This window comes from Panthera leo, chromosome B2 (genome assembly GCF_018350215.1).
Source record: "Panthera leo isolate Ple1 chromosome B2, P.leo_Ple1_pat1.1, whole genome shotgun sequence".
Lineage (NCBI taxonomy): Eukaryota > Metazoa > Chordata > Mammalia > Carnivora > Felidae > Panthera > Panthera leo.
Window position 1 is genome coordinate 545,098 of NC_056683.1, and position 15,343 is coordinate 560,440.

The 15,343-nt window shown below is 41.1% G+C and overlaps 1 protein-coding gene across 1 annotated transcript in view; it reads left to right on the forward strand.

Annotated features, from left to right (window-relative positions):
• The window catches only part of LOC122219326 (olfactory receptor 2H2-like), a 254,348-nt gene extending 242,957 nt beyond the window's left edge, over positions 1-11,391 (forward strand). The window contains exon 3 of the mRNA XM_042937498.1: positions 7,021-11,391. Within this exon, the coding sequence (XP_042793432.1) occupies positions 8,965-9,909 (945 nt within the window). The 5' untranslated portion in view covers positions 7,021-8,964 and the 3' untranslated portion in view covers positions 9,910-11,391. The remainder of the gene's footprint in view (positions 1-7,020) is intronic.
• Positions 11,392-15,343: the final 3,952 nt, after the last annotated feature.

The window sequence follows — 15,343 nt, forward strand, 5'->3', positions numbered from 1 at the left end:
GTGTAGCATTGTGTGTCAAATATACTCAAGTAAATAAATAATAAAAATATCTTAACATGTTCAAATTAAAAAAAAAATAAAACAACCCAACCTCCTGGCCTGTTCTGGTGCATGGTGTTGAGGAAGGAGTCAGCTTCTGGGCCTGCATGTTGATGACCAGGTAGCTGAATCTCAACATGGGGATAAGGGTCAGGGAGAGGAGGTTCCCTGGTGGCGTGTAAGTTAGTGGCCTCGGCATAGATGTTTTACCTTCTAGAAGATTAAAGAGGCCGAGATTTGTAATGGGCTTTTTGAAAGTCCAGTTGTAAATGAAAATGTTCAAAATACGCTCACTGAGACAAAGCATATTTCCAAAGACCATCACTGTGTGTCATGTTGAAGACAAATGGGCACATGTCCTCAGGCTTCACAATTCTTCCCTCATAATAACTGCACATCTTGAAATTGTTTTGTTACTTGTGGAAAATAATCATGAAAGTAAAATATATGAAGTCATTCTCAATGATTAACCCTTATGTTCATGTAACATAGCATGTGACAATATACTTGCAGATCTGGGTCTGGGCATCCAACAGCAGCACAGGTGCAGAATGGTCTTTCAAAAGAGTGAAAGGAAGTGATATTATAACAACAATATAAAAGGGCACCAAGGAACACACTAGTTTACATGTATACTTTCTAATTCTAATAAATGCACCCCCAGTAACGCATATACATACCGCTGAGCACAAACACATGGGCACGCTCATACCTCTGCCCATCCCCTTTCACTGTCAATTCCCATCTATACATACTCATTCTTCCTTTTTAAAAATTTCTTTAATGTTTATTTTTGAGAGAGAGAGAGAGACAGAGCATGAGTGGGGAAGGGGTAGAGAGAGTTGGAGACACAGAACCCGAGGCAGGGTCCAGGATCTGAGCTGTCAGCCCCAACGCGGGGCTCGAACTCACGGACCGCGAGATCACAACCTGAGCTGAAGTTGGATGCCTAAGCGACTGAGCCCCTCGTGCCCCATTCATATGTCTCTTAAGTTCAGTGAGGGGCTCTGCCATCTGTGTCTCTCAGGGTGACAGCCTGACTGGTGTCCACACCCCTGACAGGCTGGCAGAGGGAGAGGAAGGCTCCAGAAGGACTTTCAGGGGAAGCCAAGCATTCTGGCCTGGAATTAACGGAGTGGGAGAAAGCGGTAGATATTGACTGTTCAGTGAACATGATGAATGGATTTACAGTAAGTGCCCCCAAATACATAAATGTGAGAAGCTGAATGAAACAGCCTTTAGCTATGGAGTAAACTTTGCTGTCGCCCGTGTCCTTTTCCCTCTGCAGTTTTCCACTGGCAAGTTCACAGCCCGTGCCTAAGGCAAGAGTAGCACACACAAGGTGGAGACAGAGACCCTCATAGCTCTCAGTTCCCCTGCAGGTTCTCGAGCTGGACCAGGCCTGACGGCAGACACTTCAATCACAGACATGAGAATATTTTATTACTTAAACGTGGGCATTTTTACCACTTAAAAATGACCACAAAGATCATGGGACATTGTAAAGACGGAGTCCAGGGGGGAGAGAGCCAGCACATGGCAGGCAGGAAGGGTGAGGCACTAAGACCTGTTTTCATCGCGCCCACACACTGGTCTCACCTTCACCACATCAGCAGGTAAGTGTGGATTGAGCTCTGCTGGGTGCCAGGCTCCCCACCAAGCACGTTACACACGTCATTTCACGTATCACTCACTGGCACTATTGTTCCACTCAGTAAAGATGAGGAAACCTTATCTTCTAGAGGAGAAATATCTTGCCCAGGTTCTGGAACCTACGCTGATCTGACTCCAGAGTCTGTGATCTTACAAAATACAAGATGTGCTGCCAGTTCACAGGAGAGTCCAACCTCCTTCACAAAGCACAGGAGTCCTTCTTCTTCTTTTTTTTTTAAACATGAAATTTATTGTCAAATTGGTTTCCATACAACACCCAGTTCTCATCCCAACAGGTACCCTCCTCAATGCCCATCACCTACTTTTCCCTCCCTCCTGCCCCCCCATCAACCCTCAGTTTATTCTCAGTTTTTAAGAGTCTCTTATGGTTTGGCTCCCTCCCTCCCTAACTTTTTTTTTCCTTCCCCTCCCCCATGGTCTTCTGTTAAGTTTCTCAGGATCCACATAAGAGTGAAAACATATGGTATCTGTCTTTCTCTGTCTGACTTATCTCACTTAGCATAATACTCTCCACTTCCATCCATGTTGCTACAAATGAACAGATTTCATTCTTTCTCATTACCAAGTAGTATTCCATTGTATATATAAACCACAGCTTCTTTATCCATTCATCAGTTGAAGGACATTTAGGCTCTTTCCATAATTTGGCTATTGTTGAAGGTGCTGCTATAAACATGGGGTACAAGTGCCCCTATGCATCAGCACTCCTGTATCCCTTGGGTAAATTCCTAGCAGTGCTATTACTGGGTCATAGGGTAGATCTATTGTTAATTTTTTGAGGAACATCCACACTGTTTTCGAGAGTGGCTGCACCAATTTGCATTCCCACCAACAGTGCAGGAGGGTTCCCATTTCTCCACATCCTCTCCAGCATCTATAGTCTCCTGATTTGTTCATTTTAGCCACTCTGACTGGCACGAGGTGATATCTGAGTGTGGTTTTGATTTGTATTTCCCTGGTAAGGAGCGACGTTGAGCATCTTTTCATGTGTCTGTTGGCCATCTGGATGTCTTCTTTAGAGAAGTGTCTATTCATGTTTTCTGCCCATTTCTTCACTGGGTTCTTTGTTTTTCAGGAGTGGAGTTTGGTGAATTCTTTATAGATTTTGAATACTAGCCCTTCGTCTGATATGGCATTTGCAAATATCTTCCCCCATTCCATCAGGTGCCTTTTAGTTTTGTTGTTTATTTCCTTTGCAGTGCAGAAGCTTTTTATCTTCATGAGGTCCCAATACTTCACTTTTGCTTTTAATTTCCTTGCCTTTGGAGATGTGTCAAGTAAGAAATTGCTGTGGCTGAGGTCAGAGAGGTTTTTTTCCTGCTTTCTCCTCTAGGGTTTTGATGGTTTCCTGTCTCACATTCAGGTCCTTTATCCATTTTGAGTTTATTTTTGTGAATGGTGTAAGAAGGTGGTCTAGTTTCATCCTTCTGCATGTTGCTGTCCGTTTCTCCCAGCACCATTTGTTAAAGAGACTGTCTTTTTTTCCCATTGGATATTCTTTCCTGCTTTGTCAAAGATTAGTTGGCCATACTTTTGTGGGTCCAATTCTATTCCATTGGTCTATGTGTCTGTTTTTGTGCCAATACCATGCTGTCTTGATGATTACAGCTTTATAGTAGAGGCTAAAGTCTGGATTGTGATGCCTCTCACTTTGGTGTTCTTCTTCAAAATTACTTTGGCTATTTGGTGTCTTTTGTGGTTCCATACAAATTTTAGGATTGCTTGTTCTAGCTTCAAGAAGAATGCTGGTGCAATTTTGATTGGGATTGCATTGAATATGTAGATTGCTTTACATACTATTGACATTTTAACAATATTTATTCTTCTAATCCATAAGCACAGAATGCTTTTCCATTTCTTTGTATCTTCAGTTTCCTTCATAAGCTTTCTATAGTTTTCTGCATACAGATCTTTTACATCTTTGGTTAGGTTTATTCCTAGGTGAATATGGATGCAAAAATTCTCAACAAGATACTAGCAAATCGAATTCAACAGCATGTAAAAAGAATTATTCACCATGACCAAGTGGGATTCATTCCAGGGCTGCAGGGCTGGTTCAATATTTGCAAATCAATCAACATGATACATCACATTAATAAAAGAAAAGAACCAGATGATCCTTTCAATCAATGCAGAAAAAGCTTTTGACAAAATCCAGCATCTTTCTTAATAAAAACCCTCAAGAACGTCGGGATAGAAGGAACATACTTAAACATCATAAAAGCCTTTTATCAAAAGCCCACAGCTATTATCATCCTCAATGGGGAAAAACTGAGAGCTTTCCCCCTGAGATCAGGAACACGACAGGGATATCCACTCTCACCGCTGTTGTTTAACATAGTGTTGGAAGTTCTAGCATCAGCAATCAGACAACAAAAGGAAATCAAAGGCATCCAAATTGGCAAAGATGAAGTCAAGCTTTCACTTTTTGCAGATGACATGATATTATACATGGAAAACCCGATAGACTCCACCAAAAGTCTGCTAGAACTGATACATGAATTCAGCAAAGTTGCAGGATACAAAATCAATGTACAGAAATCAGTTGCATTTTTATTTTTATTTATTTTATTTATTTATTTTTTTAGATTATTCCATTTTTATTAATCTTTGCCATTACTGGATATTATCTTTTTTTTTAATATATGAAATTTATTGTCAAATTGGTTTCCATACAACACCCAGTGCTCATCCCAAAAGGTGCCCTCCTCAATACCCATCACCCACCCTCCCCTCCCTCCCACCCCCTATCAACCCTCAGTTTGTTCTCAGTTTTTAACAGTCTCTTATCAGTTGCATTTTTATACACCAATAATGAAGCAACAGAAAGACAAATAAACTGATCCCGTTCACAATTGCAACAAGAATCACAGGAGTCCTTTTGTAATGGGTCCTTTCATCCCCTAGGAACTTTCTGCCACTTCCCAGAGTCTCTCCCCTAGCTATAACTGAGACCTTGAGTTCCTTGGAAGATTCTTTCTTCTCACAAATCCACTGATTAGCACATGAAAGATGACTGGGCAGTTCAGAGGATGAGGTCATGGGCAATCAGCCCAGGATCAAGGCCACACTTCTAAAGTCTCCAAGTTTTTTCATCCAAGGATGAGGTTTGGTGAGATTTTGAGAACTAGATGTGGTGTGTGGTTCATAACCTCAATAAAAGGAAAAGATATTCAGAAACTTCTGAGTGTTTAAATATTAACTGAACAAGCTGATCATAGGATAAATAGGGCATGTTGTAGGAGAGATAAATTAGGTCAAAATGGTGGAAAACCTGGAACTTTATTTGTTAATCATTAGGCACCATTTCAGTGAGAGTAGTGGGGTCATGTATGGAAAATAATTCTTACAGAATAATCAGACTTATGGAGAAAAAATAAGATCTGAAAGAAACAGCTTGGAGACTTTAGAAGTGCGGCTGTGATCCTGGGCTGGAGGGTGACTGCCAAGCTCCTGGGGTGGGTGGGTGGGTGGGCTCTGCTGTAAAGCTGAAGGACCATGGCACAGCAGAGGTCATGACCTCTGACCTTCAGACCACACTGCCCATCTGACTGCAGCCCAGGCCAGGCCTTCACCACTTGCGTTAGAGCAGGGAGAGCATGTGAATTAGGGCGACGGCAGGTGAGGAGGGTGAGGGGTGCTGCTGGGACCCCGTGCATGTGTGGGGCTTCCCCGCACCGTGCAGAGGTTATCCAGGGCTGGGGGAATTAGCAGGAAGAGTGGCCTTAGACGTGATTGAAAGCCTGAGGTTGAATGTTAAATGGGTGACGAAGGTCTAAGTGCCCAGAGGTTTGGAAGCATGTGTGTGGTTACAGGTAGAATTCTTACTGGTGGTTCTATTAATATGCAAGTGACCTTGGGCTAATGTCACATTTCCTTGTCACAACAACTTGTAAATTAGGGGCCACTGCACCTAGTGCAGGTGAGGACCCTGACTGGCCTGGGGCACTCGGGCACGAAAGCGCCTCCAGGGTCAGGCGGCTGTACGTGCTGGCCTTCACACTGAGTCACATCGTGCAGAGCCCAGGCTGCTCAGCCAACACCACCCTGCACAGTAGAGCTGGGCCATCCAGGGCACAGGCCAAAGAAGGCAGGTCTGGGCTGGGCCGTCTAGGGCACCGGCTGGGGAAGGCGGGTCTTGGCTGGAATATTCTCATATTCTGTATATTCCTAATAATGTTTAACATGAAATGCCAATTTCTCCCAGATTGATGTTTTTACTTTTGATGATTAGAACTCTTATTTCAACCCTTTCAATAAGTACTAAGACCCAGGGCGAGCACAAAGCAGGTATTTCCATCACCTCCAGAGAGTAGCATAGTTTCTACACTGTTATCATTATTATTTTGGTCAAATGTTTAGGATTTATTTTTAATAGCAATCATGTCCATGGAACCATGGCATGAACAAAATCCACATGTTCCAAATGCCATTATAAATCAACCCCGTCGCCAGGAGCAACACCATTGCTGGCTAAGGAGACAGTTTCCTGGTATCGGTTTCTCCGTGGCCTCGAAGATGGTTTATGTGCACCTTTTGCAGAGCCCGAGTGCCCAGAAAACAGGAGACACACTCCTTGCAATTTTAAGGCTCTGCAGTAATCCTCTTTGTCATGAGCTCTGACCTCCATGTCCACAGGGCATCGTGCTGGCCCTGTGTCTGCCGTGCTGACCCCTGACTGGGCAGCGTCCACCACGGAGCTGCTCGCACCCTTTGAGGCTGCACAGGGGACAGCTGTGCCCCCCTCCTCCGGGCAGCCCCCCGAGCCCTGATTTGTCTTCAGGGTCATTCTTCACTTTTCTTGAAGGAGAAAACACGTTCACAGCCACATTGCCCCATTTCCCAGCCTGTAGAAACCCAGGAGTCTGACAACCTTGCCTTCTTTTTTTCATCTCTGTGCCCGTTGGTCCAATTTATCAGTGTCTCTGCTGATGTAATCCTGTCTTCTTCTGAGATGAATGAGGATTATCCAAATCTTCAAGTTCTGATTCCTTCACCTCCAGTTTATGTCTCTCCTCTTGCTTTTACTGTTGGAAGCAAGGAGACAGCACCTCACATGATAGAAGCAGGTGCGTGGCCTTTCTGGCTGGCAAACTCCACGATGCCTAGAGTGGAAGACTCTTCTCACTGCCCCTCCATCTCAGAGCTCATGATGGGAGGCTACCATGATAGCAGAGGGCCGGTTACAGACACCTTCACAGCAAAGTGCATGTGTACGTGCATGTGTGTATGTTCAGACAGTGGCATAGGATTGATTGCCTCCCAGTGACACAGAAGTGCAAGCCTCTAAGGCCCTTCTCTCTCCAGAGACGGGAGTCTCCCTGTGATATAGATGGGACGCTGCCTGGGAAGGAGCTCCAGCAATGTGTGAGGAGTGAACTCGCCAACCTCCATCCACCTGCAGGGTGATTGAGCCAAGAGATCACAGCTTATAGGCTGCCCACACGCAGATTCCCCGCTGCCTGTCCCAGAACTCTGATCAAGACTGAACTTTTCATCACAGCCTCCAACAGCTTCTGGATTGACATTCTTCCTGGAAGGTAGGGCTGTTTTTCTCATGTGTGGAAAAAAATAAAGGAAGTTTATTTTAAAAGTCCAGGCCATCCAGAGCTGGTTCCCTTTAGCAGCGAACAGGATGAGGTTTTCATGTGTCCCAACATCCACTATATTTTTAGTCATGGAAAATTGACTCTCTCCTTCTCTTTGCAGACATAAATCCCCTCATTGGCATCTTGGTTCACAGAAATGTGAAAAGAGAGTTTCAGTATGGACTCACCTGGGAAAATGCGGGTTATTCTTGGAGCAGAAATATCCCAGGACAAAATCGTGGTGATGTAGAGTTACATTGGGCCAAGTGGGCCCCCCACGCACTGTGTTTCTTGTAGACCCAGCAGCCCCAAGCTTTCCCTCTTCACAGTTTGGGGGAGGAAACCTAGCAGCTAAACCAAAGTCAATTCTGTACCACACAATTCAGGGTTTTACTTTACCACCAAACCACGTGGTCACAGGGACATATGGTAAACACAGTGACTACTTCCTTTGTTTCAATTAGTTTCCTTCCTTTGTTTCAATTCTGGAAGGAGGGTTGAACTCACCCAAAACACAGCAGTTTCACTCAACCAGAGTTCAAACTGCAGCTGATGATTGCCATGGATACTGAGGAAAATAAACAACTTATTCTCCTTAAAGTGGATTATATGACGATTGCCTAAGATCAGCTATAATGGCCGAGGGCTCTTAGAAATACAGTTATATTTTCTGGTCAGGATATTGAAGAGAATTTTCATTGGATATTTTTGTTTTTTTATTGTAAGAAACCTGTTTAGGTTTGACCCACAGGTCATCCATCTGCCCAGTCATTTGGAAACGCTAGGACCGAGCATTCAGAGGGACGGATGTTCCTAACTGCACTTCCTAATCTCTGCAGGCTCATAGCATGAAGGACACTGATGCATTTTACACCATTTACTCTATGAAATGTCAGTGGATTGCATTAGATGACTGAATTCAGATGCTCTTGTAGTGAAAGCATATTAAAGCGTGTGGACTTAGGACCCACTGGGGAGAGAGTGTGCTTGTTGGGGACTGTGAATTAGACTTTCCTAGACAGCAATGTTCGTGAAGACAGTAGACCTATGACTCAAATAGGGAGATCACAGAAGTTTTGCTTAATGCTATTATCAGGTCAGTAATTATTTGCTTCATAGAAACACAATGAATATGAATGATAACCATGTCTCATTGCTCCTGTATAAAAATTCTATGTGTCTCCAACTCTGTGTACCTTCTCTCAGACCCTTGCTCACTACATGGATCTTTCAACTTATCTGTTACATATATTGTCTAGCACATGTCTATCTATATAAACCAATCACCTTTTCAATTTCTCTGCTTTTTCACAGTGTGTGCATTGATGGCCTGTGTATTTTAATCCTCAGGTGGTTTGGTATATAAATCTCAAATCTGGTTCAGTATATGCTTCTAATGTCTCTCCTGTGTTTGTATATTTCCTTTCAATGCATTTAGTATTTTCATGATGGAATATATTTGTCTTTCTTTCCGGATAACAAGTCAACCTATTATATTTGTTAGTTTGCATAATTTTATCTTTGTCTGTTGTTTCTCTAATTCCAGTGTCCAAATGCTCATTTCACTCACTTTGTTATTTTTCCAGTGGTTATGAGACCTGATTTTCTTCCCGCAGGAATAAAACAGGAATGACAAAGAAAGGTGACTCTCAGGTAGGGAGGAATGAGAGGGACAAATTCTAGCAACCCGGCAGGGTTTATCTTGCTGGGCTTCTCTGAGCAGCCCGGGCTGGAGAAGGTCCTCCTTGTGGCCATCTCCATCATATATGTACTGACGCTGGTGGGGAACACAGCCATCATCCTGGTCTCCTTCTTGAACCCCAAGCTGCACACGCCCATGTACTTCTTCCTGTCGAATCTGTCTTTCCTGGACCTCTGCTTCACGACGAGCATTGTCCCACAGATGCTGGTGCATCTCAGGGGCCCCGAGAAGACCATCAGCTACACGGGCTGTGTGCTCCAGCTCTACGTGGCGCTGGGGCTGGGCTCCACTGAGTGCATCCTTCTGACGGTGATGGCTTACGACCGCTTCAATGCCATCTGCCGCCCCCTGCACTACGGCGTCATCATGCACCCCAGGCTGCTCCGGCAGCTTGCAGCTGTGGCCTGGAGCAGTGGTTTTGTGGAGTCCACGCTTCAGACCATCCTCGTCTTCCAGCTGCCTCTCTGCAACCACCACAGGGTGGATGATTTCATGTGTGAGGAGCCTGCCCTGATTAAAATTGCCTGTGTGAACACCACCTTCCTGGAGAACGAGCTCTCCATAGCCATCGTCCTCTATGTGGTCATACCGCTGGGGCTGATTCTGGTCTCCTACGGCTGCATCGCCAGGAGCGTGCTGAGAATCAGGTCCACGGAAGGCAGGAGGAAAGCGTTTGGGACCTGCGGGTCCCACCTGCTGGTTGTGGTTTTGTTCTTCGGGACTATAATTTCTGTCTACATCCAACCCAAGAGCGAGTACACGCAGAACCACAGTAAATTCCTCACCCTCTTCTATACTGTAGTGACGCCCTCGCTTAATCCTCTCATCTACACGCTGAGAAACAAGGAGGTTAAGTGGGCTCTGAGGAGACTTCTGTGGAGGGACCCACATCAGGGAGAACCGTGACCCGTACTCAGCCATTCCCCAGGTGCCGAGGACTTACACATCCGCGTCTAAGGGTCACAGCTTCGGCTCCGCAGTAAAACAGGTGTGACATTTCCTTTCAATGGCATCCTGAAGTTACTATCCTAAGCCCTTCTTTTCATCCTCCTTTCCCAAACGGTTATGTGTCTTTTTCTGGCTAATTTGTAAAGATTCTGTGTATACATGAACACGTTTAGAGGCAGGGGTATGTGCACATGAATCATACTTCCAGGAATCCCGGAGTTATTGCTCTGGTAACGAACTATCGCCATGAGCAGACAGAAGCCAGCTCCAGCTCGTGCTGGTCACGGCTGCCAGGTGGGTCTAGCTGAGGACAGGGCTCTGCAGCAGGGGCTGCGTCTGCAGCTCGCCAGCCGGTTAGGGCCCTGCACACCCACAGCTACCTGACGGTTTGTCTTATCAGGGGTTGTTGGTTCTCACATATTCAGCAGGGCGCCTGGGATTCCATGCACCCGGGACCATTCTGATCTCTCCCAGCCACAGAGAAAGTCTCCAAGGAGAACCACCAACGTGACTGTTTCTCTACTACACGTCTCTTGTTACCACAGAGCAGCCCCCAATCTCTTGATTGACCCCTTGGTGCTATACCTGAATTGAGGTCAAATAAACACAATTTGAAATATTGTCATTAAGTGTGAATATTTAAATCTCCCAAAAGTAAGCAGATTTATTTATAAATAAAAGTGTTTGTCTTTGCCATTATAACATTCCCTTTCACAGATATTGTAATTTCATAGAATTTATAAATTTTTTTTCTTCATATTGAATATGAAGTTTTTATCTATTCTAATAACACAGCTGAAAATCTGGGTAACTTTTAAAGTGTGAAAATATTGGCCATGCTTTCCCTATGTTCATAATAGTTATCGATTTATAAAATATTATCAAAATCCTTATTGGCTTTAATTCTTGAGACTACTTCAACATACTTACAATGTGTTATTGTTTTATAAATGTGGTCTTAAAAATAAATGCTTTTAACAGAGATTAATCCTAAGTAATTATTTTAATACAGATAAGTAACTCTAGCTGAATATAGTAAGTTGAATGGAATGATTTAAAAAAAAAATGACCTCATTGGAGGAGAAAAAACATGATCTACTAAGAAGACATTGATAAGGTGCCTTAGGTGTTGTTTATACAAACTGGTGCTTCTATTTCTCTGTTTATATGATAGAATTTGATTGACATTTGATGGAAATTGGATTAATTGTGGTCAGATTTAAATAAAATATTTTTATAGATGGATTAGGACAGCCAAATACCTAATCAGCAGTATGATTACCCAAATCATTTAAAATGTTATAATTTCAAATAGACAATAAATGAAAGCACTAATAAAAATGGTATACTTACATCCCCAATAAGATTAAAAAATTTAATATTTTCTATATATTTTCTACATTTTTAGCAGTCATACCTAGAGGTATTCATGATTATTAGTTTGTGTACATTTATCCAAAAACATTTAAAAATACTTTAAAGTAAAAATATATAGATATTAATGGTTTTAAATTTACATAAATAATATTAAACTACATGTATCACTTACACTAGTTTAAGAACTAGTTACAAAGATATTCAGATTATTTAATTGTGTGCATGTATCTCATTTTATTAAGAATATTTATATTGTTTCAAGTTTTTTACTCTTTCTAACCATGCTGCAACAAACATTCTTGTGTGTAGATGCCAGTTTTTACCTACTTTTGTGGGAATGATTCTGTGTGGTCAATAACTACATGTGGAAGCCTTCAGGTAAAGGAGATGCCCATTAGAAACTACAGAAATCCGCTGATATGGCAAAGATTTCCGCAGGTAACCATATTGATTGACAACCCCACCTTGACTGTATGAGAACCTCATTGCTTATCCTCTATTCAACCCACAATGTAGCCAGATTTGAATGCCAGAAACTGTGCCCAGCTAAAATGCTGAAAGTATCCATTGTTTCCGCATGCAACTGTTGAGAAGATTGCATTGTTTTTCTCCTATTATAATCTATTACATACTTCCTGTGTCAATAGATTTTCTACCTTGAAATAATATCTGTGTTCCTGGAATAAGCTGGCTTTGTCTGTAATGTATTGTTTTTAGAATATTCCTTCTATATTCAAAATGTCTTTTGAGAATTTTTATAAAAATTTTGTAAAATGTAAAACTGTATTTGAGTTTATAATGGAGATTGGCCAATAATATCATTTTCTTATGTCACCTGTGTTCTGTTTATGCATAAAAATTTTACTAGTCTCATAAAATCAGTGGGGCAACTTTCTATTTCTTATTAAATTTGGAAGAGATTAAATAAACCTGGAATTAATGGTTCTTTGAGTTTTCTAGAAGTCACACAGAACAGATCCAGCCTTGTGATGCTGAGGGTACACTGTGGGACATTAGTAATCCTGAGCTCATTAAAAAAAATATACTGTTCTACTCAGGCTTTTTCCTTCCTGGGAATTTTGACAATTTATATTTTTCTGTAGAAAATTATTCATTACATTTAGATTTTTAAGTTATCGGCTCAACATTCTTCCTGAAATGGTGTGTTGTGGCATTAAATCCGTTTTATACTGTGTCATTTTTTATCTTAATGATACTTACTCATGTAAATAGCCAGAGGTTTACCATTTTATTAGTTTTATCAAAGAACCAGCTTATTATTTTATTGGTCAAATCTATTTAATTGTTGTATTAGTGTTCTACTTCATTCATTTCTCCTTTTAGCTTTATTATCTCCTTTATTCTATTTTCTTTGGTTTATTTTGTTGTTCTCCCCTTATTTTGGTATTTTGAATGTTTAGCCTCTGTTCTTCCAATTTACCAATAAATGCATTTAAATCCATAAATTCTCTTTGAGTACTGCTGCAATACACACGTTTCCATACATATTTTGAAATTTAGCTATAAATGCCTTTTAATTTTAATTTTTATTTATTCTGTAACTTGAATTTATTTAGGAATGTGGTTTTTGGACTCTAAACTCATGGGATGTTGACTATGATTTTGTTAATGCTATCTATTTTATTTTTTTGACTATCACTTTGTTATTGATTTCTTATTTTACTATATGGCATCAGTAAATATAATCTGAGAAAAATCCTTTAGAATCATTGGTTTGTCATTTTCACCTGGTAGCTCTGAAAGATTTGGCTCTGTCTTAAGGCTTGTTGTTTTAATTTAATAGCATAAATGAGAAATCACTCAAAATCATTTCATGGGGAAAACAAATTGGTAAAAATAATAACTTAATTCAGCCTATGACAGATCAAAGATGTATCTTGTAATGTCTAAGCCACTAAAAGAATAAGACTTTAATGTAATGCCAACAAGCTTGAAGGTGAGGCAAGTGTTATAATAAAACTATTTGATTAATTATAAAAACATAAACGCAGTAGAAGAAAAGGCAAGCAATAAATTGGACGAATAGAAGCTGCATAGAAAAATAGTAGCCACCAACTCCAGCAATTATATGAATTATATTATTTAAATTATGGGTATGAATTATATAAATTTGTATATAAAGTACATTATATAAACTATATGTATAAATTATATAAATGTAAATGGCCCAAACTGTCCAAATAAATAAAAATATTTTCAGAGTACTGTTTTTTAATTAAATTTTTTTTTAAGTAGGCGCCATGCCCAACGTGGGGCTTGAACTCATGACCCTGAGGTCAAGAGTCAGATGGTCCACCCACTGAGCCAGCCAAGTGCCCCCAGAGTGCATTTTTTTTAGAGACTAAGATAAAAACTACATATAAGATGCAGGGTAAAGGTTAAAAAAAGACATACCCTGTGACGGTAGACAGTAGGAAGTTGAAACATGCTAATATCACATGACAGAAACTTTAAGGGAAGAGTGATTACCAGTAATAAGGAAGGACTTTTCATCATGCTAAAATATTTAATCAGCCTGGAAATTATAACACTCCAAGATTCACACACCTCCTGTAACATAGCTTCAAGGTATGAAGCCAAATCGGACAAGTAGCAAAGGAAAGAGAGAAATCCACAGCGGAGTTGGGTGAATCACTGGTAGAAAGACACACAAACATGAGTGATACACAGGGAATATAGTTAACACAACAAAAATCACCTCAGACGTGCAGAGAGGACACTCAAGCCAATGAGTTTATACGAGCGTTTTTGAAGCATACACAGAACATTCACAACATGTTGACCAAATATTGAATAATACAGCAAGTCTGAACACATTCCAAAAGCTTAAAGGCACATGAGCATTTATTTTGAGAAATATGAAATCAAGATAGAAATCAGTAACACATACTGGACAAAGGATTACTGTTTTTCACATATGAACATTTCAAACATAGTACACGGAGGTAGGAGAGGATAAGATAACCCACCAACATCCAAGTCCACATTAGCAATTATCAGCATCACGCCAATTTTGTTTCAAATATTTCCTCCCACAGTTTTTGTTTTTTCATTTTGTTTTGTTTTGCTGTAGTTTTTAAAAGTAAATCTCAGGCATTGTATCATTGCAAACAATAATATAGAAAGAAAACGAACAGTATTTGCTTACCATAATCCGTCAGCCCATGTTCAGATTTTCTTAAATGGTTTTTGTCTTTGGTTTGTTCCAATCAGGATCCAAGAAACTTCCACCCCTTGCATTTTGTTGGTGTTTCTCATGTGTGGACGTTTCCGGCGGAGGGCAGGTACCAGGCATCTGCAAACACTGAACTCTGCAGGTACAGCCCCTGAACCGCGTGTTGGTGAGGGGGCTGGGGGCATCTCCACTGAGCCTCATGTACACAAATAGGCAGTAGGCAGATTTGGCCCATGGCTTAGAGTTTGCAAACCGACCTGTGGTTTGCATTCTGCAAGGAGACAGGTTAACCTAGAAGAGGTGATGGCATGCTCTGATTTTGTAACTTGGTATAGACAATAACTCCAAGAGTGAGACAATTAATAAATTCCTTTTCAAACTGTCTCTCTGCCTAGATTTCCTTGTCATTAAGCCCTGGGCTACCTGTCTTATCTTCTGCTGGTTCATCTATTATTGAATGAGATAAACTGTAGCTCATTCTAAAAATCTATTTGAGAATTTTGCTCTCAGAACATGCTGCTGACTGTGTTTTTATGTAAATAGGAGGTAAACAATTTATGTGTGTGATTTAAAGATAACAAGCATAGGTGTTTGGGAATCTCTCTTTCTCTCTCTGTCTTTTTTTTTTTTTTTGTCTTTTTATTTAAATTTTAGTTAGTTAACATACAGTGCAATATTAACTTCAGGAGTAGAATTCAGTGATTCCTCACTTACATACAAGACCCAGTGCTCATCCCAGCAAGTGCCCTCCTTAGTACGCATCACCATCTAGCCCATCTCCCCCCACCTCCCCTCTAGCAACCCTCAATTTGTTATGTA